This window comes from Athalia rosae, chromosome 1, assembly GCF_917208135.1.
Source record: "Athalia rosae chromosome 1, iyAthRosa1.1, whole genome shotgun sequence".
Lineage (NCBI taxonomy): Eukaryota > Metazoa > Arthropoda > Insecta > Hymenoptera > Athaliidae > Athalia > Athalia rosae.
Genome location: NC_064026.1, coordinates 15,691,895 through 15,719,788, shown reverse-complemented (window position 1 = coordinate 15,719,788; position 27,894 = coordinate 15,691,895). Strand labels below are relative to the sequence as shown.

Below are 27,894 nucleotides of genomic sequence, written 5' to 3'. Positions count from 1 at the left end.
TTTTACGAAGTCAGCAGCGATGGAGCTTCCCATTAAAAAAAAGACCAACACACTATCTACCTCAATAATGGCCCGCGGTCACCCAGATATCCTTGTTCGATATACTATTATTACGCAATTTGTAAGTCACTTCATATGAACGAACGATCGATCAAAATATATACATAATTGTATTCCTCATTCCTGTTTTATTATCAGTTATCCTAACGGTCGTATGACCCCTCGATTGATTTTTCAGATTGAACTAGGAAGTTGGAAATATTTCGGATTTTTTTTCTACTTCATTTCGGTACAATAGCTAAACAGAAATCGCATAATATTCGTCTCTTGCCAAGACTCGGTGCACATTATTATGGATGTGTGACATTTTTCAGCGACCTTCGGTAAATAGAAATCGGGTCATTTGTCCGATGGAATGCCGAAATGAATTTCGAGTATCTGATTTACTGATTGATATGTCTGTCAAAAAAAAAGACCGAATCAGTTTTTTTCCTTCAGCTCAATGATGTATGATTACACCCTAATCCGGATTACGACATAATACGTGCAGTTTCGATCATTTTTTTCACTACAGAAAATGCGTGAGTATGACAAAAAATAACTTCGACCTTCGCAAAGATTGAATTCGATTACCGGCGTCCAGTCTGATTATCGTGACCACCAAAAAAAATCCGTGGGCGCAGGATTTTTGGAGCGATATCAGGAAGCCGGGCACTTTTCTTATCCGATGTTTCTCAAATCTTGAAAACTTATGAATCCCCAATCGAACTAGTTTCCAATGGGCGCTAAGGGCTACCGCGTGATAAATTTTTTCACTCGCTTCCGTCGGTTACGAAAATCGTATACCCCATTCGCTCGGGTGTATTTCATTAGATCGGAAACGGTTATAAACATCTGCAAAAAAAAAAGGTCGACGCGTGCCGAAAGGCTGTAGTTTATTTTTCATTTCCGCAGTTGTAATTATAGCGGCGTGACAGGTGCACGTAAGTTACTGGTATTATAATGTGTTACACGCGTGTCCGTCGTACGAGCTGTTGATATTTGTCCGCGTTCTGGAATTTTTTTTCGTTGCAGCCGTCCGCAAGGCATTCGCGAATGGCCAACCCGATTGTTAGCGTCGTCGAACAACGACCCCCCCACTTATTTAACAATGCCCGCTAATAATGCCAATGTCAATAATCGCAGAGAGCTCCTGTATATAAGCCTGGCAAATCATTGATTCGACACAACACGTCCAACTAGCGAGTCCTGGTCAATTATCCCAGCAGCGCTAATACCAAACCTACTCTACACCCACCATGAAGTGCTTCGTGAGTATATTTCCTGAATCGTATTTCATCCGGCGGCTCATCATTCGACTCGACTACCGAGCGCTCCTTCTCTTTTCGCTTCCGTCGCATCAGTCGCATCGATTTCCTTCCGTTTTCAGATCGTTCTTTCCGCCCTGGTTGCCGCAGTCCTGGCAAAGCCCGGCTATCTCCATCAAGGCGCCGTCGTTGCCCCTTTGGCCTACGCTCGTCTCGTTCCGGGTGCTCCGATCGGCGTCGACGGACGCGTCGTCGACACCCCCGAAGTTGCCGTCGCAAAAGCCGAACACTCTGCCGCCCACATCAACGAGAGGGTGACCCTAGCCAACGAGGCGGCGAAAAGCCACGGCGCCTACGCCGCCGTCGTACCAGCCGCTGCTTACTCAACTTATTCCGGCGTCCCTAGCGCAGCCTTCGGTCTCCTCAACGCTTATTCGGCACCGGCCGTTGCCTACGGCAAGGTCTACTCCGGACTCGCCGCTCCCGTTGTGTCCGCCTACTCCGGATACGCGCATGGTCCTAAGTACGCCTTGGGCGCTCCACTGAGTTTGGACGGACGTGTCGTCGACACCCCCGAAGTAGCCGTTGCCAAGGCTGCCCACTTCAACGCTCACGCCGAAGCCAACGCCAGACTCGGACATTACGCCGGACATTACGGATACGGTTACGCGGCTGCACCGACCCTCTCCGTCTGGTGAATCGACCCCCGAATATCATGAGGCTTTCGACGAATGCACCGCGACTCCCTTCGCAATAGTTTCTGTTTTCTTTTTTTTTTTTTTCTTCCTCAATAAATTGAACCATCGACAAACTCCGAAACAATTCAGTGGTATTCGATTTCGTTTAACCCGTTCCCGCAGATCAAGTATTAGCCTCACCTTAAAAACACGCCGGGACTACGAATCCTGGCCGATCGAATGAAACGTTCAAAGTAGGGAGACCGAAAAAAAGTGAACGTTCCAAGCTCACGAAGACGACCGTCTCAATTTGCTATATATCGCCTGTAGGATTCTAAACCCCTTTCGCATCGCTTTCGATTTCTGGGACAGAAAAAGATGCGATCTCTGATTAGTCTGAACATTTTTCACATTACGGTGGGAAAGAAACGTATACGTACACACAAGTCTGATTTATTGCTCGGATAATGTAAAACTGTATGTATATTTATAAAAAAAAAAAAGAAAAAAAAAGAAGAGTACATAATATACATGATCGTTACACAACGGATCAAAGATCACGTCCTCTTCGATCGAAACGATCGACGTGTTATTATACGTAAGCCAGTCCATGTACACCGGCAACAATGGGAGCGTTGTAGGTCGAGACGATCGCCGGGGAAGCGTAAGCAGCGTAATTTCTGGTCGCCTCGTTGACCAGGGCGACCTTTTCGTTGACGTGAGCGGCGGCGTGGGCAGCTTTGGCGACGGCAACTTCCGGGGTGTCGACGACGCGTCCGTCCGGTCCAATGGGGGCACCCGGGACGACCACCTGAGCGTAGGCCAGGGGAGCCACGACCGCGGCGTGTCCGTTGAATCCGTCGATGAAACCTGGCTTGGCCAGAGTTACGGAGACGAGAGCGGATATGATGATTATTACCTTCATTGTGACGATGTGTTGTCTATGCTATACCGTGCGTAAATCGGTACTCGACGATAGACTCGAAATGATTGTGTCGAACTGTCGAGCCGATTGTGCTTTTATACACCGTCGATGCGTCGTACGCGTGTCGTATATCGCAGTTCTTCATATTTGTACGTATCATCGACGGTGTCCACCGGTTGTAAAGTACGCTGGTGATTGTCGAGGGGCGAGGAAAAAAAAAAAAAAATCGAAGTTACCGATACTCAAATCGCCGGCCGTCGATATACCCTTACATATATACACGTTCATATGTCGGATACGGGAATTGTGGTATTATTTTCGTTACAACTGTCTTGGCAAGGTGAACGTGCTGTAAAACGAGCGCTGGTGGCCACCCGGTTGCAGTTCGATCTAAAGGTGTATCGTTGCATCGCGTTGCATACACGGGGTGTGACTTACAAGTAGTCGGCAAAAAAAAAAATAAAGGCGAAAGAAATTGTGTTAAAAATCCACGAAGGATTTCCATCGTCCGGCTATACATTATATATATATATATCTTCGTACGACCACTTTCACGGTAACGATGGATCTACACGATGAGCCTACGCGTCATGGTTGTATCGATGATCGCCACTTCGTGAATCCGAACGAGTCATCAAGTTGATTAATTGTAGGAAAAAAAAACAAATATCGATCGATTACTCAACAGTCGTTGTGATATGTCATTCGATGCAATGCGCCAAGTATTACTAGTGTTCTACGTATGCATAATACTTATAATGCTTGAGGTTGAGCATGACCGAATGATGCCTGATCCAATTTCTGCTTCTAAGAGTCGTTCGGATCGAGCATTGAATGTGTAGATTATTCAAATCCGTTCCTAATTCGCTCCGAAATTCGGTCCGAGCGTTCTGATATTTTCATCGAGTTTACGGCAATGGATATTCACGAAGTTTTAAAAGTAGTTGCGGTTGGTTCAAAGAGACAAAATCGATCGTTCAACTTTTTTGGACCTATTAGAACTCCATTTCACAAGTCGTTTGAGCCTAATTATTCGGAGAGCCAAATATCGTTGAAAAGTGTCCTGGTCATGACACGCTAAGGTTTAAATGTCAATGTCAGCTGACATCAAAATGACATGTAGATACACACAGGGCGTGGTTTTCCGAACGCTTGTGATATCCATACTCTTACGGTTTATGCTACTGCACTGTATAAATACCGAGTTGCATCGATACTGCATCCACATTTATCATTGCTTTTGCGAGTATACCGATTCGTTCTCAGCAGCGCTAAGCAGACCTAATCCAGAAATATCGAGATGAAGTTCTTCGTGAGTATGAAAATATATATCACCGCGATATCCCTACGTCAGTTCGTTAAAAATTATAGAATTCATAAAGTCAAATATCGAACTGGCGCAACTACCGTTTTCAACCGATCTTTTCAGCTCGCTTTTTCCGCTCTCGTCGCCGTTGCTCTGGCTAAGCCGGGTTTCCTCAACGGATTGAACGGACATGTCGCCGTCCCGGCTCCCCTGGGCCACGTTCACGTACTCCCTGGCGCTCCGATCGGCGTTGACGGCCGCGTGGTCGACACCCCCGAGGTGGCTCACGCCAAAGCCGAACACGCCGCGGCGCACATCAACGAGAAAGTCACCCTCGCCAACGAGGCCGTAAATTCGGCCGATCACGTCGTCGTTCACGCCGCCGCTGCCGCCGCCGCTACCGGACACGCCTACCACAGATATTTCTACTGATATTGAAAATTTAACGAAATTTTGTAAACTTTTTCGATTTCCCACCCCCGACCATCGAGATGCAATAAATTTCATACCAAATAGAACCCTTGCGATCGATCTTTTATTAATCGTCGTCGTCGTCGTCGTCGTCGTCGTCGTATTTCGATCAAGATTCTCCTCTCGATTGAAATTTCGAACAGGTCGATACGGTTATAACTTTGTTACAGTATAGACTCGTGTGCGAATTAAACGAATATTATGCGAACCGAATGCAATCGATGCAACAAGCGGTGCATCGCATGGGCCGATTGTAAGTCCCGTGGACACACCCGTGTGTAGTATATTCGATAGCTGGTGACAAATTTCGGCAATTGGATTACGACGCGGTACGTCGTTCAGGGTGAAAATAAACAATCTCTCGATTTTACCGAGCACGTAACGAATGCAGCAATGTGCAACGCACACTGACAATCGGTCGATACATCGAATAAATCCTGTCCCCATTCCATCAATATTCATGGAAATATTCATCGATCTAGATTAGAATCGCGCCTCGAAGACGAGTGTATAGGTATACATACACATATGTATACAATAGCCGTACGGACGGTCGAAATTAATCTACAAATAATAAACCGTTCGCGATTCTCGACTGCAATTTTTTGCTCGATTGTACAAAAACCGTGATTCGAAACGGATTACTGTTGGAAAAAGTGAAATACAAAAAAATTGAAGCGAAAAAAAAAAAGTGAGGCGATTAAAGGAAAATCTATACGTGTACACAATAATGGATCTCGCGTCTCACGATTCGCGAAAACGCGAGTATCGCGTAAATATCTAGCATACGAAAATTTTTTGTTTGTATTTTTTTGCGGGTCTTAAGCGCAGCGCGCAAAGGTCGAAATTTAATCGACAATCGGTTTAACGAACCCGTATTTTCAGGGGGCGGCGGGAGGGGGGGAACGAAACAGCGTCGCGGTAACGAGACCCGATGCAAAGACCTTGACGTCAATTTCAGAGATATTCGTTTGGACGGAATGTGTCTCCGTGCGGAACAACAGCTCAAAATCATCCAGCGATCCAGACTCAATCAAATCGCTCGTTCCCCGTTCTTATGTGATACACAAAAGAGCTACCCACCATACGTGTGTAAATGTCAATGTCAAATGTTAGCGGGTGAAGCTGCCTACTCGATTGTACTCAATTTTGGCAAACGTCGTAACGGCGGGGAGAATGAATAACTTTGCTATCGAACTATAAAAGATCGTCGAAAACTTCGTGATCTCCACAACTCAAATCGACCTCGTTTGGCGAGTACTGGATTTCAAAAGCCAGCAGCGCTGATCGAAAAACAAAAAGAAAACACAGTCAACATGATTAACCCTGCGGTGAGTAACATTCCAAATCGTACGTCGTTTGTCGTTCGATGCTAATTTTCAAAAAAATTTCACCCATCGCTGATCGACTATGTTATCTTTTCATTCGCGATCGACAGATCGCGATCACCGTTCTCTTCGCCGCGGCTAACGCCGGACACCTGGGAGTCCCGTTGGCCTACAACGGTTACTGGAACAACTTGGGAAGCGCTCCGTTGGGACGCGACGGCAGCGTCGTCGACACACCGGAAGTAGCAAACGCCAAAGCCCTCCACTTCGCCGAATACGCGAGAGCCGCGTCCGCGGCCACCGCGGTTCCCAATTACGCGGGGATTTACGGCTGGGGTCCCTCGGGATCCGGGTATTCCTACGGCGCCGCTCCCCTCGCCGCCGACGGCCGCGTCGTCGACACTCCGGAAGTCGAGCACGCCAAAGCCGTCCACTTCGCCGAGTACGCTAGGGCAGCCGCGGCGGCGGCCGAACCCTCCTCCGCATCGAGCGACGGAAGCTACGGCTGGGCTCCCTCGGGATCCGGATATTCCTACGGCGCCGCCCCCCTCGCCGCCGACGGCCACGTCCTCGACACCCCCGAAGTCGCCCGAGCCAAGTCCCTCCATTTCGCCGAATACGCTAAGGCCGCGGCGGCAGCCGCGGCGGCTCCCGCGCTCCACTACGACGCAGGATACGATCGTCACGCCGCCGCCGCCGCCGCTCCGTTGGGACGAGACGGTGCGGTGATCGAAACCGCCGAAGTCGCTCAGGCCAGAGCCGCTCATCTCGCCGCACACTCCGCCGCCGCTGCCCGAGCCCATTCCGCCTGGTAGAAGAAAATCGATGCCGCCGAACGTTTTATAAAGAATGTAAATAATTGATCAGATCCTCGTTCGAATAAAAAAGTCGAATTTCCATATTTCGATCTCCGATTCGATCCGACGATACCCCCCTATCCAATCCTTGAAATCTTCGTCATCGTGCCCCGAATGATTTAGGTTTCGTGGACGCGGAACGGCCGGCAAAATCCGCAAGAGGCTTGCGTCAAAAATAAGAAGTAAACAATCGAACGCGAATAAGTAACGGGAGGAGGAACGATCGGCCGCGATTGTTTATTCGGGCCGAGGAATGACGGAATGCGTTATATTTGTACGTAACAAAGGGCATACCTTGTCAATGTTATACATACGTTACGTTGCATTAATGATCAATTGTTGTTGGGTTTTAAACGGGATATCGAGAGCAGAGGTTCACTCGAGGAGGGAAGATAAAAATCTCGTCTGCACGATGCAACGGCATAAAGTATTGTATAGCGGTTGTATGTAACGCGTTACTTATTCACATCGTACGTACAGCGCGTGTGTATACCGCTTGTGCCCCCCTCCGATCGCGTTAAATAAATATATTACCTTTCGATCAACGGGCGATAACCGCCTTCTCTCGCAAATAACCGCCGACCGTCAAATTCCGGTATGCGGAGCGTATGAAGTAGGGAATCGAACCTCGCGATGATCCAGATAGAAAATTTTTTTTCCACAAACTATAGGTAACGCGCGGGATCGAAACGAGTCTTCGGAATTACTGTACAGTTAGTGCGTCGTAACGCGTTGCGTAAGGTCACAGAACAACGAAGATCGGTAGATCGGTATATTTCTAAACAACGCTCGCGTACTTTTCGCCAAGAATTTCGATTATGTAAATTCAATTTAAACACCTCCTACTTAGGATCACATGTGCGTGCGTGTGTGTGTGTGATACGTACGTACGATGAAATTTGTATAAAAGATGTGTGAAAAAAAATTAAACGATATCAAACAGGACTACGAATTAAAAATCCCGAATCGACAAAGTTGCCAGAGATGACCGAATTGTGTCGGAGTTTGTATAATGGAAAGTTATTTCCAGTCCCATGTACACGTTCGTATACCCGCTTATGTATTATACATATATACGTAAATGTATAAATTATTACGTTAACGAGTGTGAGTAAAAGCATGCGGTGTTTATAATATACACGTATAGCCGTTGAGTAATTTGTCTGGTGGATAAAAAGTAGGAAAGCATTATTATGTCGCGAAGGTGAAGTCATTCATAATCCGCGTGAACACTTATATATAGAGAAAGAAAGAGAGAAAAAAATCCAAAAAAATCAAACGAATAAATGAATAAATACGTCGGATTCGGGAAGTGAATCGAATTCGTTCGATTACCCATATATATATGTGGAATTTATGGATATAATACTTTAGAAGCGATCTAATTTTCGTTAGACGAGAAACGCTTTCCTGATCCAATCGTGAGGTCGACCGGGTGTCTGAATTGAATAGAATCGAATAACTTGGAATAGTAATTATCAACGATTTTACAAACAAATGAACCAACCTCGCCTCGGAATCGCGGGGCGTTTAACATCGAATCGTGTCAAACGTAGATCAGAATTTATTAAACGAAAGAACGTTTAATTATCGTCCCCCAACTATAGATACGTAATACAAGGTGTAAGAACGATTTGTTATTACGCGATACAGCCCGGTGGATCGGACCGTAAGGTTGACTCATATAGAAACTTTGGTCGGGCACGTAATCTGTGCGGCACATTCTTTTTAAAAGTGAAATATTTATTTTCTATATACATATATACGGTTTACTCTACTGTCGAAACAATCGAATGTATCGGTGTAAAATTAAACTTGGCGCGGACCCGACGCTGTTCGCAAACCCTAGACGAGCGATTAATTTCACCCGTTATTCGATCGGTTTTTTCAATTTTCTTTCATCGAATCAGGTATTCGAAAATCGAAGTGAATTCGAGGCTTCTGATTCGGTGGTGATATCTGACGTCATATGCTTCCCATGCGTAGATCTCAATGATATCGTCCCAGCAGTAGATAATGTATCCATCGACGCGGTACATGAATTGTTATTTTTATTATTCGTCATTTCTTTTTCACGTCAAAACGTATTCGTCAATATGGAATTTCAAACAATTGTCTACAACCCCGCGATTAAATTACTAATGATCAGCGAACCGGGTACATATATTTATTCATAATATACCAGATAAAGTATCGAGTTTCACGAGATCGATCCGGGCAGCTGCTGGCTGATTAGCTCCAACCAACAAAATTACGAGAACCGATGTTTAACGAAGCTGTGACAATTTGTCCAAGCTTCAGGGTGAGGCAACTGACTATGAGGTCTCAAGTCAGCCGTACCGATCGAATCACGACAAGTGGTTGAAATCTCCGCGATTTTTATTTTTATTTTTTTTTTCTTTCTTATTCATTATTTTGGTTTCTATTACATTTCGCGCTGACTGTATATCGTTACGTTGCGCAAAAAATTCTTTTTTCCAAACACCGACCTCTGACAATTGAAGCATAAAGTTGAAACTTGAAAAAAGTATTACCATATAATTTAATCTACCTCCCAAATTTCAACATATGGGTACACACGGTCAAAATTTTTAACACTATTATTAGAGAGAATTATTTCCTAAGAATTGCGCTCTGCACGCCGTGACATACAACTTTCTTGTTTATTCTACGAATATACACACACTTATATACAATTTATACAAATATATACATAAAGGTGTGTATAAAGATTGCAATTCAAATCGAATTACGGAATCTTATGTATGCGGAATTCCAACGCGATCTAATTAGAAAAAGTGCCTGTGTACCGCAGATACGTATACATGTATACAATGTACGAGTGCGGGTACACAGAATTAAGCATTAGCCCAAATTGCGTCGACCCGTTCCTACTGTGTGTAAAATAGACAAGAAAACAAATAACAATAACGTTACGAAGTGCACACGATTGTTTTAAAGAGATAAACCGCAGCGGTAGCAGCGACGGCAATAGCTGAGGTAATATAATTGCCACCGCTTTCATTAAAGTCAGAAAATCTGACGCACCTTGTATACCGTGATAATTATTGCAATACAATTGAGATAATTTAGATCGCAAGTTTACCAACGCCGGCGAGATCGCCATGACGTGAGTTTGACTCGGGGGGGAAAAAATAATTTAACCCCGCGCGTACGTCCAACGATCAAGATAACTATAAATACCGACATGATCTTTTCCCCGTGCTCTCGTGGTCACATTGTCCTCAGCTCGTGTATCCGCGTCTGCTGTTCACGCGTCCACACCGCACGTTGAATACGACCGACGTACGTGATTCGCATTTTTCTTCCAACCGATGACTACCGTTTTTCTTATGTTTTGTTTTGTTTTGTTTTGTTTTTTTCTTTTTGTTTATTTTTTTTTCATGCAATGGAAGGCAAATCTTCGAGATCACAACATCGCGAACTGACCCTTCGCCAGAACGAGCGTCGAGAGCTTCGTTTCTTCGATCGAAGACTCGCTTCCTTTGTTTCGTCTCGCTCTCCTCTGTTTCACCTTTTGAACTTTTCAGGACCATTGAATCTGGATATTTTTCATCGGCCAGATGCCCGGCCAGAATAACGAACGATCGCTCAGCGTTTCATCGCGCGTCGATGGTGGAATCGGTATTTCGAAAAATTCTCGCGACGAGTAGAAAATATGGGCGAAGCGTGTATACATATATGTATAGATAGCGAGGCGAACGGATACGGAGATCCCGCGGGTGGTGGTTGGTTGGGTGCCGGAGGGCTTCGGCGAGGTGATAATATCCTACGTGGCGAGACCCCGTCGCGGGCAAATGTCAAGGTCGTTTCAATGGTCGAGATCGTGCGAGTCGAGGTGAGTTGCAACAAGCAAGGTTCACATTGGGGTGCGGGCGTGGTTCTTTTTCCATCGGGAACCGATTTGCCGATCGCCATATATATCGGGAGGGGGCTAAGTATAAAAGGAACTCTCACTGTCCTCCAGGAACACAGAGCGAATCGAGAGGAGAGATAGCGAGTACTGGTCGCCAGCAGCGCTATAATACTAAAGTTAAAACGTATACACAGATACGATATTTTCAAACTACCGCATCGCGTACACGCAATCGCCGATATATCCTCACCATGAACCGCCTGGTAAGTCGCCTCAAGAAACAAAGGAAAGTGAAAGGGTAAACTCGCCGGCTTTTCGCCCCTCCACGCGACCCGCGTGGGCCCCTCGAAAGACCCCGTCGTACCTCGGAGGACTCGACGCGATCTTTGATCGGGGAGTTAATTGTCACCGCGATTCGACGTCGTTCACTTTTTTTTTCCCCCCTTTTCGTTCATCGCGTCGAGTTGATCCGATAACGGTGTTCCGCACACGGGCGATCGATCTTTCATTCGTTACGGACGATTCGCATTCATTCCGACGATTCGGAGTCACGTTCCTTCGATAATATTTTCTCTTTATTTTCTAATCTTCCTACCGAACGCCCCCGCTGTTTTATTTCAACTACCGCGGACGCAGCAGCCTCGTTCTCACGACCTATCGAATCGGCCGTGAGTAAAAATTATTACAGAAACTCGATTCGCGGTTATTAAAGTTTCGTCATTATTTCACCGAATTTTCCGAGGGCTTCGGATCTCCCTTTCGATTTCTTTCGCCTTCGTCGATCCCCAACTCCGTAATCGAGCTCCGATGCTACGCGGATAGAGATCGGTAATGTGGCGCCGCGTCGCCCATCTAGGGACAACGAGATCACCGACATCCCGGTTACCTTGAAACGCCGACTTTAGACATCACGGCCGATCACTCGAACCACAAATCAAAATCAAATCGGATCACGGTAAAAGTTGACGGCGCACTCGACCTTCCGCATTCACCCGTTAATAAACACTCGAGATAAATAAAGTGCGTAACCGTTGTTGTTTTTTTTTTTTTCATCTTCTCGATATTTCTCATTTTCATTGCAGATAATCTTCGTCGCCTTAGCCGCCGCGTGTAACGCCGGTTATTTGGGCTCGCCCTCACCGAATTACGGGGGTCATTCAGCCGGACCGGCTGCGGCGCCGCTCCAGTACTCTCCACCGGCCCCGGTCGGACAGGACGGCAGCGTCATCGACACGCCCGAAGTCGCTCAGGCCAAGGCGGCGCATTTCGCGGAATACGCCAGAGCCGCGGCCCGCGCGGCCGAGGAAAAATCGCATCAGGTCGGCCCCCAGGGTAATCAGATAAATTACGCCCCCCAGGGTCTCGGCGCTTATTCCTCGGGACCGAAAGCGCACTCCCGTCAGGTCTACGAGAATCCGGCTCAAACGGTGAATTACGCGAGCCCGGTGCCATCCTTCTCTTCGGCGCCGCACCGCTACGATTCTCCCGCGCCGTACGCCCTACCCAAATCCTACGACGCGCCGGCGTCGAAACCGAATTACGTGCCGGCACCTCTCGCCGAAGACGGAACCGTGATCGACACCCCCGAAGTAGCCGCTCTCAAGGCGGCGCGTCTCGCCGAACTCGCCGAAGCCGAAGCTAGGGCTTACAAGTACGGGGGAAACAACAACGACGACTACAACAACGGACAAGGTGAGAAATTTGTGAGAAACATTTTCTTTTTGTTTTTTTTTTCGTCGTCACCTCCGACTCGCTCCACGGTTACGCGGGTGATCGCGACGTTACGTCCGGTCGAAGACATCGTAGGTCAGTATCGAATCGTACGCCGCCGATCGCTGGGGGTTCACAACGTCGCGAAGACCGTCGTCTGCGGACGCGAGTCGTCGAACCGGTTCGATGAAATTTCATCAACACCGTCGAAGGAGACCCGGAATATCGTTTCGACGCACCGTCCTCTACAGTCGATTCGTTACAAGTGAACCGTTTTTACCGAAATATTGTTTGTTTTTCCCCTCAGAATACGCAGCCGCTCCTCAGCGCTACGCAGCTCCGGCCGCTCCCCAGCAGTACAGCGGCGTTCCGTCCGCAAGATCTTACGCCGCTCCCCCCGCACCTTCTTACCATCAAGGATACCCCGCACCTCCGGCTGCCGCCTCTTCTCCTCCGCGTTACGACGCCCCGGCTCCGACCGATCGGGACGGTCGCGTCGTTGAGACACCGGAAGTTGCTCAAGCTACCGCCGCTCATTTGGCGGCTCACGCCGCCGCTCAGGCATCTTACCAACCGAGGGCTTCTTATCACGGCCAACAACCCGCTTATCAGCAACCTCAACAAATTTATCAACAACAGGCCTATCAACCACAGTCCCCTCGACAAGCCTATCAGCCACAAGGATATCAACAGCAACACTGGTGATTTGTATTACACGTATACCTGTATAGAAATACCGAAAACCTACATTGTGAAAAGCTCGAGTGTTCGTCTTCGAAAAGAGGGAAAAAATTCAATGGACAGCTGGTCACCGGCGATTCGACGTACTGTAAATAATGCTAGGCCAATAAATTGTTTTTTTTTTTAGAAATCCTTTTTTTTTTTCTCCAATTCTCTCGCTATTCACCTATCCGGTTACGTAAAACACATCGTCGATATACATCACATCTGCGCACCCGTGTCTCAGAATTCCGAATTGTTGTGAAATTCGTATTCGTATATTTTACTCCTACCGACGCACATTTTTCCTAAATCAATTATGCAATCGAGGGAATCGAGACGGCGGAAGAAACTAAATAATTTGTTACAATTTATCGTGTTCATAGGGCAGTCGATTTTTTTTTCACACGGTATATCCCCTCCCTCGTTCAAGTTTCGAATGCACTTTTTTTGTTCTTTGTTTTTTGGTTTTTTTTTTCTTCTTCTTCTTACTTTCTTCTTCATTTGAATGGCGTATTTATTCGATTTGATAATCGTTCGGTGAATTTTTTATCATTCATAGGGATCGACGAAAATCGTGCAACGTAGCCCAGTTAATGGTTGATCGACCTCGATCGTTCGATTTCTTTGCTTTTTTTTTCCAGTTACGGTGAGGTACGTGCGTTATCGCTCGTGCGAGAAATGGGGCGAGCGCGAAAAAGCATCGAATTATTAGGTAACCTCTGTAACGTAGATATACGAAAATCGATTCCAACTAATTCCGTCGAACGATTTAGATCCCCCAACACGTATTACACGTCAGCTGGCTTGTCGTCGAATGCTCGTGTACATCATACCTACGTAACGAGTACGATTCGCGATCAAAGGTAATTCAATGTAAACCTATAAACTGACGTGTATAGAGCGGTGACGCGGTATACGAATGAAATTAAATAAATAGCGGTATAATATTCACCTGCCAACGGTATCCGCGTGCACACGCAGAATCGGTGCATACACGCGCATCGGAGTGTTGTTAGTCACGACCGACCGCAGGCTAGCCTCGATTTGATTTTGTCGCCGATTGCGGTCAGTGTAATTCAAGAGATAGGAGATCGCCGCACCGCGTTTTCCACCCGGTGTGGACATCGACCACCCCCTGCAATATTACGCCCGCATTTCGTCATCGACCGTTCGAAGACAAGGGCGGCGATCTACCTACGACCTCCCTATGGTAGGTACTCCGAGATCGCTGAATTTTCTAACGCAACGAAGATGCGAGGGGACGAAAAAAATCGGTGCGAAAAATTTTTCGAGAGCCGCTCCGTCGGAGGCTTGGGAATCCGCGACACGTCGGAATACACACCCTGCATCTACGGTCTCGGTTATTCATCTCGGGCGAATTCACAGTGGAGAATTAACGTTACGAAATAGGTCAGCGAGATGACGTGAGAAGAAACACGCCGCGCCCGCATCCGTGCGGAGAACGGAACGAAACTTCTAGTATGCGAACGGAACGGGGAAAGAAATAAAAACTCGAACGAAACCGATCGTTTGTTGCGATCTGGAATAAATTGTACGAGCGGTATATCGCGAGTCAACAGACGGCGTATCTCCCGATTCCGAACGAATTTCAATGGTTTTTTTTTTTTTTTTTTCAAACGAAATCCAGCCGCCCCGACGGTAGCCGAAACAATCGGACGATTTATTCGACGGGTAATCGCGATCGGATATCGATTTACATTCGCGCTTCGTAATCCGATAATGCGAGTGGTCGGATTATCGTAATTCTATAAACATTGGGTGGATCGATTTCAATGGGACACCCTTTACCCGTAAAACATCGGGGCGGGGGGCGGGGGGATTGATATCGTAGATTTAAAAGGTCATAAAATTCACCTGCTGCAACGAGCTGCGGCCAGGCTCCTCCTTACAAAAATTATTATCGATCGCTGGAATCCGAGAGCATATTTCTCACAACTTGCAACCGCATAACAGAAATCGATTTATTGTTAACGGTCCGACGTAAAATTAGCGAAGAAAATTAGACTCGACAATGTAACCTTATTTACATACACATATATGTATGTATAACCTTTAACGCGATGAAACAACGGTATGTTCGCATAAATATCAACCGATCCATATTACGTTACGTTATCGTCGTGTGTTCCGACGTTAAACCTCGGCTGTTATGCAACGAAAATCCCCCGTCAACGCCAAAGTCGACGAAAAATCAGATCATTAGCGGAGATAAGATTAAGTATCGAATCGAAGGACCGCGACAGGTGACGCGGCGATTTATGAGAAGGTAAGAAAAAAAATTTCACCTCCCCGCACGGGGTCAAAATGCATGTATCATAAAAGTTGGTCAAAGATTCGGAACTCGAGATATCGGGATCGAAAAATAATAAAACAATTACGAAGCGAACGGGGGGAATGAATTCGGAATAAAAAATAACGAACTGGATCGAAGCTCTTCTCCGCATTGTTTTTTTTCTTCTTTTTTTTCCTTTTTTTGTCACGGGCGAGAGAACACGCGTGTCGCGATGACGCAAATTATGTCCGACCGGTGTGCACAGGCGAACGAACTACCTATACCTTACGTCAGGGTACGTCACGCACGTTGAACCCGAAGAACCATCCTCGTCATATTTTAATCCAAAATGCTGATAAACCCGACAAGTTTCTACGACCGAACGTCCTTGCGATTTCGAGAAAAGGGAAAACTTTCAGGTCTGGCAAAAGATTTTTAATCACCGCGTACGGTCACCGTGTCATCGGTATAAAGACACTTTTTCTTCATCGTTTTATTCTTGTGATTAATCGCATCATAAACCGTTGCAACAGTAGATGCTGCAATGAAGGTAATTAGAAAATGTGTACGCTAATAATATCGATCCTGTCGAATGTCGAAAAATGTGTCGGTTATATTTTGGTACAGACCGCGGTGAAATTGTGGTCGAATATTTGAGGACTGTGAAATATGATTTGGAAATAATTGGAACAATCAATAAACCTGCAACGGTGGTCCGTTCATCTGGAGGCTGTGCCGAGATTGCATGAATTGCGAATTTTTATTCGGATGATTGAGTGCTCTCTACTGTGGAATTTGTGTTAATAGGGTGAAGCGAGAATTTATCAATCCCGTAATCCCGGAGGTACGTAACGAAAGTGGGGAAGAAAAAACCGCGTGCACGGTATATATCACCTGCGAAATGAAACTGAATAACTTCGAATTATATGTTATATACCTATATATTATATTACTTGTAAGGCAAAATTTATATATTTTTGTCCCCCCTGAAAAAGACGGGCGCGCGAGCCGCCGCTACGCGGCCACAATTTCTTGCGCTCGTATCCGCGGAGCTACGAGGTATTATACCGATTTCGTAATTCGCTCTTACCGCTGCTGCTGCTGCTGCTGCTGCTGCTGCTGCTTGCAGATATTAAGTCGCTCTCTTCAATCCTGCGGATTTTCTTAGCGTAGGTATCAAACTGCACTAAAAGAAGCCTGCCTTGAGCAACTTCTACTCGATCTGCACGCGTGCAAAACTCCTACTGCAGCGTAGATTTATTTGCGGCTTGGACGTTGAAGGGCTTATGTGAAAATATGCAGTTTTTGACCCATTTTACAATTTGAATTTCATCAGTTGGGCGGGTCGGTATTTTCCATTTTTTCGCTTTCGCGAGGAGCGAGTTCCGTTGTCGAACGCATTTTTCTGAAAAATTTTCGCGCCACCGAGAACTTGATTTCTTTTTCCTCTTTCCCTCCAAGCGATCGACGATTGCGTGGCGTAACGAGTAACGCAAAGTAAAATATACCTTGTCGATTTCCGTATACTCTAACGAAATAGGTTTTGTCCGCGTTTGTAAGTATGCCTGCGTTTCGAAGGAATGAAATAATTCGATAGATTCCTACGGTGTACGGACACTCTTGACCACCTGTAATGCGGTTAGCGAAGAAAGTGTCAAACGCCGAAATTATTCTTCTCGACGACTGCACAATTTAAGTGTACCCACTCAGGGAAGGAGGTTCGCGGACGAAGTTCAGCTGAAAAGGGGGTAAGTAAAGAGGTAATTAGAGGATTTTTCTGGGCGTGGCGATAGACTTAGGAGGTTGTGCAGCTGGTGACGTCAACTGCAGTTGCTATAAAAGCGACAGCTCTCTCGTACCCGGCGCACTTCGATCCGATCTATAAGTCCTATAAGGTTTCACGTTTCTTCTGCTGTCGCAGATATATATATTATCATATTTTTTACATACATACGTATCTATAGTATATCTCTTCGTAAACCTGCGTTATACCTACAACGGCGATGAAATTATTCGTAAGTGCGTTCGAGAGGATTTAAAAATAAATAAATAAATCAATAAATTACAAACACACGCACGCATATCTAGGTGCGATTCTCGTAAATTGTAAGAGCGGGAAAAAAAAAAAGAAAATTTTTTGAGTCAATAACTTCTTTTACATTTACCGCTGTTTATATAACAAAACAAAATTTTACGTACCAATTAGAATTTCCGAAAGAAAACAAAAAAAAAAAAAAAAACAAAACAAAACAAAAACAAAACAAAACATCAAAAGTAAATAAAAGTAAAACTTGAGCAAGTTTTCACCTCGCGGACTTCCATGTTTGCGGTCGCCGTTGACCGCGTGTTAAAAAAGTAGATGTAGAAAAATGTCATGCACATTACGTTACATGTATAGTGAAACCGTGCATGAATTACATGCATCCGATATACACATATACATATATACATATATATATATATAAACAAAATTCGACGTGATACGAACGAAAAGCGAATGATCGAAAACAACGAAATAGAAAAGAAGAAATAAAATTCACACCGATAGAACCACTGTTTTTGGAATGAAAGCTTTCGAATTTTCACAGGTGATTTTTTCCACGGCATTTGCCCTGGCGGCGGCGAAACCAGGTTACGAAGTAGCCGCCGATCCTGAATACGGTTATCAAGGGCCGGCTGCACCCCTCGCTCACGATGGCACCGTACTCGACACACCGGAAGTTGCCCATGCAAAAGCTGCGCACTTGGCTGCTCACGCCGCCGCCGCTGCGAGGGCGGCCCACGGACACTCCGGATACGAACATCAGAGACCTGTTTACGGGTACGAAGATCCTTCGGGGTACGACGCCGCGGCCTATTCCGCACCATATCATCAAAACCAAGGTTATCACGGACCGCCAGCACCCTTAGCGCACGATGGACGCGTCGTGGATACGCCCGAGGTACGTATTTTGTTTCTATTTTCATAGAGGGTGTGGGGGGAGGGAAGGGGGGGGAGGGGGGCGGAGAGTTTTGAATCGGAAAATTTTAGCCGATCATCCACGCGATTCGTTCAATTTATATTGCGACGAAAACGCTGTCGTATTCCGGCCGACGAACCCGTTCGTAATAAGGAAGCCAATGAACTTGGAAATCTTGCGGAGTAGATCATTATATGCTTTCATTTTCACCGAGTATCCGGGCAATGACAGTAAGGGGCAATAAACCGGGGGATTAAAAATATTGATGTAGGTTCACCGGTCAGTTGTAGGCAGTAAAACGCACGGTTTCCGAGTAAAACAAAGCTCAATCTTCCGACACTGGAAGTATCGGGTAAAAAACTCCTAGTAGCCGGTAAATCATTCGGTAAAACTCACGTGTGTCAATCAGTGATTCGAGAAAGTGAACATCTGGCGACAGCTGCGCGTGCAGCGAACCAGTTTTCCCTACGGTCGAGCTCCGTGAGTTTCTGTCCGCTGAAGTTGTCTGAAATAATTATTTTGCAGAGATGAAAAAAAAAAACAAAAACAAAAAACAAAACAAAACATAACCGTTTCACACATCGCAGAACGTGAATAACAATTATTTCCCACACCTCTTCCGATTTACTTTTTCCCTCCAACTCCGCACGTGTTGACGTTAATCGATGTTACGAATCATTTTTCAAGGTCGCTCACGCGAAGGCGGTACATCTCGCCGCTCACGCTCACGCGGCAGCCAGAGTCGGTAATTACAGAAGTTACGAGGACGAAGGCGGCGCTCCGGAGGGGGGGGCCTTTTACGGAGGGCAACCCGTGGCCAGAGGTCACGCGGGTTACGTACTTCCCGTTCAAGTTCACTACGCTCACGCTTCTCCGGTTGGTTATCGAGGGCCGCTGGCACCCTTGGGACACGACGGTCGGGTCATAGACACCCCTGAAGTAGCGCACGCGAGGGCGGCGCATCTTCAAGCTTACGCTCACGCGGCGGCGCTCGCGTCCCGTAACGTTGGATACTCATCGGCGGAAGCGCCGAGCCACGAATCTCAGGAGGTTCGTTCCTCGGGAGAATCGGGACCGTCGCAGGAACAGAGTTATTATTATTGACCTTGGAATTGACCTCGCGTTCCTCCGTTTATCTTTCTTCGCCTTATTCTTTTTAACGACAAGTCGTTTTTTTTATTAAACGCCGTCGAGTCTCGCGCTATTATCATGTATTCCATAGGCGAAGGGTATGTTGTCCGGACGCGGTCTGAGAATTAATTTTTCATTTTCCTTCTTCGATTGAAATTTGAGGAGAATACTTCGACGAATCTTTGAAAAAAAAATCCTACACAACTGTGACCAGCGGCGCGGCGCGGGACTCGCGATTCATACCACCAAAATGTCTTCGCCTCTAGTTTTATACGCTTCTATAATAAGTTTAACAAACTGTACAATAGATTATAATAACAAAATGTTACTATTATTAAAAAAGTATATATATACATATATATATTATTAATCGTGGCAGTTGATTCCATCTCATTATTTTCCTTCTGTTTCAAAAGAAAGAAGTACCCACCCATAGCAACGGTGCGATTACAGTATACTTGGGTATGACCATAATTGTTGGGTGATCTGTAAAAAGTCAAGAGAACGGAACGGGACATTCGACAGAAATTAGGCTACAGTGCCCGTGACTAAGTCGGAAACCTGCCTCTCCGAATTAACGAACCATTATGTGTTTTTTTTTGTGCTTTTTTTTCGTGCTTTTTTTTCAACTAGGACGATAATTTATTCATTCGCGACTCGATCCTCGAACCAAAAAAGGCGGATCGATCGTGTTCCGAAAATTGCGGCCAAAGCACAAACAAACAGTGCGTTCGACGAAACTGATCGGTCGTAACGATGAGACTGTGAGAGAAGATTTTCCGATACCTTCGATTCCGATGCAGCAGCAATTGTACGGGGTTACACCGTAAACGGTTGACCCTCACGTCCGCGCGAGTTGAATATAGGTATATACCTGTAGGTAGGTTGGAAACGAGCTATCCAATTATCGCATACCCGATCAGCCTCCAAGGCCCGCGGCCTTGCGGCGTGCAGTACAGATATACATACATAGTAGTAAATGAGTATCTATACCATATACGAGACGGTCACGGTAAGTCGTCGGACGCGAACAAGTTCCGTCTAACGCCTTCGCTCTCCATGCATCATTAAACAAAGAAAATTGCACTCATCCACATCGATATCGAACACTCATCTAATCCGTTTATCCGGAAAGATCTGAACACAAATCTTAATTAATCGATTCGATGTTCAAACGAATAGGAAATTTCACGTAACAGGGAATACACGATTTATTATGATGAGTATACAATACGATTGGTTATAGTACATGGATATAGTTTTCACAGAGGTTCGGTATACAGAGTGCCGTAAGGACGATTATTTGTTTTTTTCTTTTTTTTTTCCTTTTATAAGAGATCAATGGAATATACGAAGTCAGTCACCATGGTAACCGTACGAATGATTACCATAGATATGTGTAAAAACATCTTATCGTTAAATTTTTCTACCAAGCAATAGTACGAGTGACTTACAACTTATTCTTCCCCGCTGTTGAAAGAGCGACGACACAAATCTGCTGCATTTCTTCGATATTTCGGAACAACAGTTTAATACTGTTCGTGAGCACCGTTCCACCCTTCGTTCCACCCTCCGTTCCAAACTTCGGGGTTAGCGGGAACGCCGTGTCCAGCGGGTGCTCGTTGGGCCTCCGCGTTGTACAGTGAAAAGTGAACGGCTTTAGCTTGCTGTACTTCCGGTGTATCGACCACGCGACCGTCGGGTCCCAGGGGCGCTGGGGGTCCGCTGAAACGAAAATCAGAAACAATCGCGATGAGTACTCTCACCGGCGAAAGGGCCCCGTCTAAAAAGAGGACACGAAATATTCGCCTCGACACACGCACTTGTAGTGGGAGACGTAGTTGGCCACGGGATTATAAGCGCCTTCGGCGGCTCCACCGCCGTACGGCCCCGACGGCCCTGGCCCTTTTGGAGCGCGAGCGTTGGCTTCCGCCAAGGCGCTGAGATGCGCGGCCTTGAGTTGTGCGACTTCCGGTGTATCGACGACGCGCCCGTCCGGACCGAGAGGAGCCGGGGACGCTACCCCGGCGTAACCTGCGTGCGGTCCGGCCCCGTACCACTGCGGAGCGCCCGAAACAAACGAGGAAAACGTCGCCAAGACGGATATCAGAGCCTGAAAACGATCAGGCGTGATTCGTTAATGAAAATTGATGGAATTATTTTGAAAAGACTCGAGAGACGTTTGCGGTCTTCGAGGAGTCTTCAGATCGAGAAGTTTAGTCGATTTTCTACTCACGAAATTGTTCATGACGATCGACGTTGGGTTCAAATAGGAGGTGATCCTTGTCCGATGGGACTCTGGTTGTTCTTACTGGTCGATGGCTAGAGATCGTTGAATTTATAGGTTGGTTGAGAGTCCTCCCCTCGCGCGCTACCTGCATCTGCATCCTGTAGCTTCTAGCCGTATACGAACCACACCCAAGAAAGTGATCTCCTTATTGCTCTCATGGTGATAGATAACAAACACGGTGCACTCCTGGCGATCCCGTAACATTTACAAATAACTCGCATTATACGTTACAGCGGAGGCCCGCTTCGATTGTGTGCGAATAATTATTGTTACCGAGTCGATACGTTGTATACACACCAATCCAGGCTGCATGACGTTATTCGCTCTATGTTCGGACAGATACGCCTATCGTACGCCCATGGGGACTATTTGACATACCGTATCGGTGCGTTCCTCCTACCACCTATGTACATACGTACGTACCTGAGTACATATCATAATTTTCTTTGGTGTCGCGCATCCGTGTGCAACGTTCCTCAACCGTTGCTCGGTGCACACGTTCAATTGACATTGACATTTCAGGAATGTTCGCTGGACCGTACAGACACCCGTACGTAATTTCATTGCGGAACGCACATGGGAAAGGAATATCCCAAAGACTTTCCAATTCGGGGGATGATCTGGCATGCGGACGTTGAATCCAACGGAGAACCGGCTGAGTAAAATACTTGTAAATTTTATTTAATCGCTCTACGATCTGATGTCTCCGTAAAGAATTCGACCTCCGTTATATCGATCGTTCGAATTGTCGCATACGATCGTGTGAATAAATTTTTCATCACGATGTAAATTTTGCGGAAGTATAGAATGAGGGTGATCGGCTTCAAATTACAGTTATTCAGAGTAAGGCTATGACGAAAATTCCAATCTGATATGGGAAAATCGACTCCGATCCGTGGAGACAAACCGCAGGGGAATTCGGCCTGTAACAATGTCTCGGTGCAGGTAAATCGGTTATTTGTGGTTTATCACGTCGTCGCAGCTTTCGAATTGACGATATCATTGAACTAACGATAAGTTTAACTTGTAAACGGCGGCGTGCATATCGGTCTCGATAAAAAAAAAAAAAAAAAACAACAACAACAACCAGAGTTTCCGAGGCTGTACGTATATCGATGTCGAAGAGTGTATAACAACGCATTCCAATCATTAAAGGACATCAAGTACAATTATGCTTTCTGCACCTTTACCCTGCGATATGTCATTGACACTTTCTTCGGTTCAGCGATCGGGTCACGCATATATTATATTATTTCCTTTTCTTTTATTTTTCCTACGTAGACCAGCGCATTGCGGAGCAACAATTCGATAAATGAAGGTGCAATCCACTTGACGGTGACATACGCCAACGTCGAACGATCGCGTCAAGTCGACTGTACAGATCCTGGGAAATTATTGGGAGCTGATAACAGTAGTATAAATTCTTGATCGGAAATGCAGGTATAGGTTATTCGGTGAATGGGAGAACGACCTGATTCCAACGGATTTCCCTTGTTTGTTGGCCAATTCCATTATTACGTTTTGTATTTTATTTTTTTTTTCTTCATCGTCTTTCTCACGTCCACCATTAATTCGGATATTCGACGTATCTCGCGATAATCTACGACCCCAACAGAGTAGCGCCGGCCGTTAATCGTTCAACAGGGCCTAGTCATAGCCGTACACAGTTTTAATTTCTATACGTTTATTCATTTGTTACAAAATCGATGTGCGATCAGGTTAACGGTGCGTTAAATCTATGCCGACGAGTCGATCGCGCGAAATTGGCGGCGTCTTCACCATTGATGAACCGGCGATGCTGCCGAACCGTAATAACCGGAGTGTCCCGGGTATCCCGAATGGGCGGCAACTTTGGCGGTCTCTTCGGCGTGAGCGTGAAAATGGGCGGCTTTGGCGTGAGCGACTTCCGGTGTGTCGACGACGTTACCGTCGTGTCCGAGGGGGGCGGGTGGTCCGTGATAAGAGAACGTCGCCGGTCCGGCGTGTTCGTAAGCTCCGACGGGACCGGCGTAAGAACCAACGGCCAATCCGTGTCCGTAATCGCCCCGAGTTGATCCGTGATGAGCCTGGGCAGCGGCTTCGGCGTGAGCCGCGAAGTGGGCAGCTTTTGCGTGAGCGACTTCGGGGGTGTCGATCACCCGACCGTCGTGAGCCAACGGGGCCGCTGGTCCGTGATAACCGTGGGCCGGAGCTCCTCCGAAATGGTGACCGGAAGCGGAATCGAGGTATCCCAGATAACCCGGGTGACCCAAAGCCAGAGCTGCGATGGCGGATAAAACGATCTGCGGAGAGTAGAAAATTTAGTCGAATCGTTTCGTTGTGTGAAATATTCGTTGGAAACGATTGATTTTTACTCACGAAGCACTTCATGTTTGTCGGTTTGTTGCACAGTTTGTTCTGAGGATAAGTAGTTTCTGTGGCTACTTATATATCGAATCGTAAAGTACGTCGGTATCGTTATTATGTACTCACCTACCTACCCACCGCGCCGATACGATTCAAACTTTTCACGTAATATCCGTCGGTCTAACTATAGGCCCCCGTCAACGCAGCAGCAGTAGCAACAAATATTGATATATTTCACATATTGTTGTATACGTGTATACACATTTAGTTTCAACGCGCGGGTATGTAATATAAATTTTGTAATCACAACTCCCGCGTGCCGATGAAAGGTATAATATGCCTTTATTGTTGCAACGCATTGAAAAGACATGGAGAAATAACGAAGAGAGAGTAAAAGAGAGAGAGAGAGAGAGAGAGAGAGAAAGTATTTATAGACAAGGGAGTGAGAGTTGGTTCAAATAATAGTATAACGCTCTAATTACGTGAATATATACACAGAACGTGCTCTAAACGGAGGGGGGAGGGGGACCGAGACAAGGCGAAGGTTCTTCATTACCTAACACACGTTGTACGGTTAACAGAAATTGTGCTTGCTCCGATTGGAATTCACGGTTCCCTTATAATCGTCCAGTCGGAGTCAGGAACGATCGATTTTATGCTACAGGCAATGCATCGTATCGACGAACACGGTAACCCGATAGCACCGTGACATCGATTATCAGATTCGATGATCGGGGAGAAAGAGTTATTCAACACATTACGCACATGTGTTGAAAATAATGAATAGATGAATAAACACGCGTTACCTGTAATTAGCCGTTCGTTACTACCGTTCTAATTGCTCCTCGTATAGAAATTCATTAATTGATGGTACGCACGTACGTACATTACCGCGCGTATGGTATAATTTTCTCACCGTCTGACCGGCAGAAATTAATTTTTCTTCTTACTTTCAATTCGCCCGATTGATTGATTATTCAGGTATACGCGGCAAACCGTAACGCGCTGACCCGAACTATCGCGTGTCAGCGGCTAAAAGTATGACGAAAAATTATATCGATCGAACATTTTGAAATTCTTTTCGTGTAAAGGTATGAGACATTTGACAGGTCAGCGGAGTCCAGAATCTTGCGCGGTCTGGTGTTGTATAGGTATGTACGTACATTGTGTACCATATTACGTATATACATACACCTCCGCGTACAGTTTTTGGACACATTCCGCGGATACGAACAACCCGGTGTCCTTTTCCAACAGGCTTTCACGCTGCCCCGTGAAATTTCGATTTAATATCCAGTCTCTCCCGCACTCTAAACACAACCCGTTCACACTGTTACCATACGAACGTCGGTGCTGGTCGTACGTGTTGGTAGCCCACGAACTTCGAACCGATAGTGGGAGCGAACATTGGGTAATTAAGGCGATCTACATTTGTATATAAGAACCGACGAGAAACCCCCAAAATCACACACGTTCCAAAAGTCTCCGAGAATCAAGGAAATATGAAGTTACTCGTGAGTTCAGCCTCTCGCTAACGCTAAGAAATAATTAAACAAAATCAGTATAAAAAAAAAACAAAGAAAAGAAAAAACGCAAAAACTCTACCACCAGATACCACACGATCCCCATAGAATATTCCTAGACGACGCGCCGTTCAACTAAATTCCATTGGAATTCTTCATTTTCAGATCACTCTGACCGCCCTCTCGGCAGTGGCGCTGGCCAAGCCGGGCCACTCGGGGTACAAATCGGGCTGGAATTCCGTCTACGGTCCGTCGGTAAGTTACGGTGGTTACCACGGGCCGTCTGCCCCGTTATCGCACGACGGGAGGGTGATCGAAACACCGGAAGTCGCCCACGCCAAGGCCGCTCACCTGGCGGCTCACGCCGAAGCGGCAGCTAAGGCGTCCTGGGGTGGACCCTCCGACGAAGACGACCACGGCTACCACGGCGGACAACAGTCTTTGTACGGTTACGCGTCACCGGCTGCTGCTTTCGTGAACAACGTTGCTCATCACGGTCACGGTTACCACGGACCACCCGCACCCCTCGATCACGAGGGTCGCGTCGTCGACACGCCGGACGTCGCTCATCTCAAGGCTGCCCACTTCGCCGCCCACGCCGAGGCGGCGGCAAAAGCTGCCCACTACGGAGGCGGTTACGGCTCGGGTTTCGAGGGGTCGGCTGGATACGGCGGATATCACGGACCGGCCGCACCTCTGGCTCACGACGGAAGGGTAGTCGATACTCCCGAGGTAGCTCACGCAAAAGCTGCTCATTTGGCCGCTCATCACTCCGCCGCAAGCAGCGTCGGCCATGGTCCGTCGTACTATCGAGATGCGGTATACGCTCACGGTAGCGCACCTTCTTACTATCGGAAATGGTGATAGCTGAAGGAAGAAATGAAACTCGACGAGGAAATAATCACGATGTGGACTAACGACTATGACAAAACGCTCTAAGGGATGATCGTCTCGCGACGATTTTCGCCGACGGCAGCCGTTTTAGTTTACCGATGCTGTGACCTGTTCCCTAGTTTTTTTAAGACACACCGATAATAAAGGATTGTTACTGTACTTATAACACAATGACTTGTCACCTGCTTTTCATCAACGTCCGAATTTCATTGCGATGATCCGTCGGCTTTCAAAGCCGCTTTTCAAACGAAGGTGTAAAAAAAACGAGAGTGCGCAATCGATCCGATCATTAACGTTATTAATATCATAATAGGTATACGTATACCTAATTAAACGCACGCTCGGCGTTACAGCTGTTATTCAATCGTTGGTCTTGCCTCTACGCACCGCATTTTACCGCGGTTATTTTTTTTTTCTTCAATTTCCCAGTAAACATTGAATAACGTATCGATAACAATGGGAGACAGAAATCTGAAATTGGAAAGAAAACGGAAAACAATATCGCCGATCGATCGACGATAGGGGCCCCGGTATATACCGCTGAGGTTCTCGAAGTTGAAATTTCCCAATTCTTCGAAAGCCGCCGGACAATGCGCAAGGGGTCTTTAGATTTCTCTGCAGCGGGCACTCGCGGGGTTTCTTCATAGCGTATTTAATACACAGGTATATCGAGTGAGTTAAAACTAATTGAAGGTTGAATCATTCGCCGCGCATTGCAGAGAGTATAATCGATTTGGAAAATTGAGAATAAGAAGTTCGCTTCGATGGCTGAAACAACTGGAGAACCATATAATAGAAAAAATATATATAAATATATTGTATAATCTCATAACCGGCAATCAATTTCTGCCGCGACTGTTTTTCTTTTCGACCACCGTGCAAAACGTGTGTATCGGCCGCGCATTCCATCGTGCGATGTGTGGTAAATGAGGGGATCTATGTACGAAACACCAGATTAGAAAATTATCTTATTTTATTTAATTTTTTTCAATAAATCATAAGCAAAAAAACAGGTGACAATCGTAATTTCGTAGCTGCCGCACTACTTCTGTACTAATATTCTTCGGGTTTCCGAATGATTCAGGTATTCGCATTCCGAAGCCAGAAAACTACACGGGTCGTGCAATATATCGCTGCACTACGTGATAATATCACGTATATTAAAATTTGTATGTTATACTCGTGTATTATTAATATAATATCTGCGAGGTGTGCCACCGCTGATCGCCAACGACTCGAGGTATACGGAGGCGGATGTGTGGCCACGGAATGCCCA

The 27,894-nt window shown here is 46.3% G+C and overlaps 6 protein-coding genes across 6 annotated transcripts; 3 read left to right on the top strand and 3 right to left on the bottom strand.

Annotated features, from left to right (window-relative positions):
• The first annotated feature begins 1,167 nt into the window (after positions 1 to 1,167).
• LOC105690613 lies at positions 1,168 to 13,329 on the top strand. Its single transcript, XM_048649135.1, has 9 exons — positions 1,168 to 1,310; positions 1,430 to 2,002; positions 4,339 to 4,563; positions 5,886 to 6,017; positions 6,125 to 6,828; positions 9,148 to 9,200; positions 10,860 to 11,011; positions 11,831 to 12,440; positions 12,766 to 13,329. The coding sequence occupies exons 1-9, from the start codon at positions 1,299 to 1,301 to the stop codon at positions 13,161 to 13,163; spliced, it is 2,859 nt and encodes a 952-aa protein (XP_048505092.1). The 5' UTR covers positions 1,168 to 1,298; the 3' UTR covers positions 13,164 to 13,329.
• LOC112695022 (cuticle protein 18.7-like) lies at positions 2,007 to 3,088 on the bottom strand. The gene has a single exon (XM_025746955.2). It carries the CDS (start codon positions 2,907 to 2,909, stop codon positions 2,577 to 2,579), a length of 333 nt encoding a protein of 110 aa, XP_025602740.2. The 5' UTR covers positions 2,910 to 3,088; the 3' UTR covers positions 2,007 to 2,576.
• LOC110117254 (cuticle protein 2-like) lies at positions 4,100 to 4,727 on the top strand. Its single transcript, XM_020855007.2, has 2 exons — positions 4,100 to 4,221; positions 4,339 to 4,727. The coding sequence occupies exons 1-2, from the start codon at positions 4,210 to 4,212 to the stop codon at positions 4,645 to 4,647; spliced, it is 321 nt and encodes a 106-aa protein (XP_020710666.2). The 5' UTR covers positions 4,100 to 4,209; the 3' UTR covers positions 4,648 to 4,727.
• Positions 13,330 to 17,353: 4,024 nt separating the features above from the next.
• On the top strand, positions 17,354 to 26,784 carry LOC105690614 (spidroin-2-like). Its single transcript, XM_048649133.1, has 4 exons — positions 17,354 to 17,489; positions 18,063 to 18,416; positions 19,122 to 19,535; positions 25,890 to 26,784. Exons 1-4 carry the CDS (start codon positions 17,478 to 17,480, stop codon positions 26,586 to 26,588), a joined length of 1,479 nt encoding a protein of 492 aa, XP_048505090.1. The 5' UTR covers positions 17,354 to 17,477; the 3' UTR covers positions 26,589 to 26,784.
• LOC105690463 (pupal cuticle protein-like) lies at positions 20,759 to 21,953 on the bottom strand. Its single transcript, XM_048658507.1, has 3 exons — positions 21,802 to 21,953; positions 21,389 to 21,678; positions 20,759 to 21,290 (listed from the first exon to the last, which is right to left on the bottom strand). The coding sequence occupies exons 1-3, from the start codon at positions 21,811 to 21,813 to the stop codon at positions 21,095 to 21,097; spliced, it is 498 nt and encodes a 165-aa protein (XP_048514464.1). The 5' UTR covers positions 21,814 to 21,953; the 3' UTR covers positions 20,759 to 21,094.
• LOC125501763 (cuticle protein 5-like) lies at positions 23,523 to 24,363 on the bottom strand. Its single transcript, XM_048658450.1, has 2 exons — positions 24,214 to 24,363; positions 23,523 to 24,137 (listed from the first exon to the last, which is right to left on the bottom strand). Exons 1-2 carry the CDS (start codon positions 24,223 to 24,225, stop codon positions 23,631 to 23,633), a joined length of 519 nt encoding a protein of 172 aa, XP_048514407.1. The 5' UTR covers positions 24,226 to 24,363; the 3' UTR covers positions 23,523 to 23,630.
• Positions 26,785 to 27,894: the final 1,110 nt, after the last annotated feature.

What these genes read in the sequence shown, in the direction of transcription:
- LOC105690613 (XM_048649135.1), top strand. An exon ending in CACCGACCCTCTCCGTCTGG is followed by an intron (nt 2,003 to 4,338) that starts TGAATCGACCCC and finishes CGATCTTTTCAG; the next exon opens with CTCGCTTTTTCCGCTCTCGT. An exon ending in TCACCCTCGCCAACGAGGCC is followed by an intron (nt 4,564 to 5,885) that starts GTAAATTCGGCC and finishes TGCTATCGAACT; the next exon opens with ATAAAAGATCGTCGAAAACT.
- LOC112695022 (XM_025746955.2), bottom strand. Translation starts at nt 2,909, where the DNA reads ATGAAGGTAATAATCATCATATCCGCTCTCGTCTCCGTAACTCTGGCC.
- LOC105690614 (XM_048649133.1), top strand. An exon ending in GCGTCGTGGATACGCCCGAG is followed by an intron (nt 18,417 to 19,121) that starts GTACGTATTTTG and finishes TCATTTTTCAAG; the next exon opens with GTCGCTCACGCGAAGGCGGT. An exon ending in AGGAACAGAGTTATTATTAT is followed by an intron (nt 19,536 to 25,889) that starts TGACCTTGGAAT and finishes CTTCATTTTCAG; the next exon opens with ATCACTCTGACCGCCCTCTC.
- LOC105690463 (XM_048658507.1), bottom strand. An exon ending in AACTACGTCTCCCACTACAA is followed by an intron (nt 21,291 to 21,388) that starts GTGCGTGTGTCG and finishes TTTTCGTTTCAG; the next exon opens with CGGACCCCCAGCGCCCCTGG.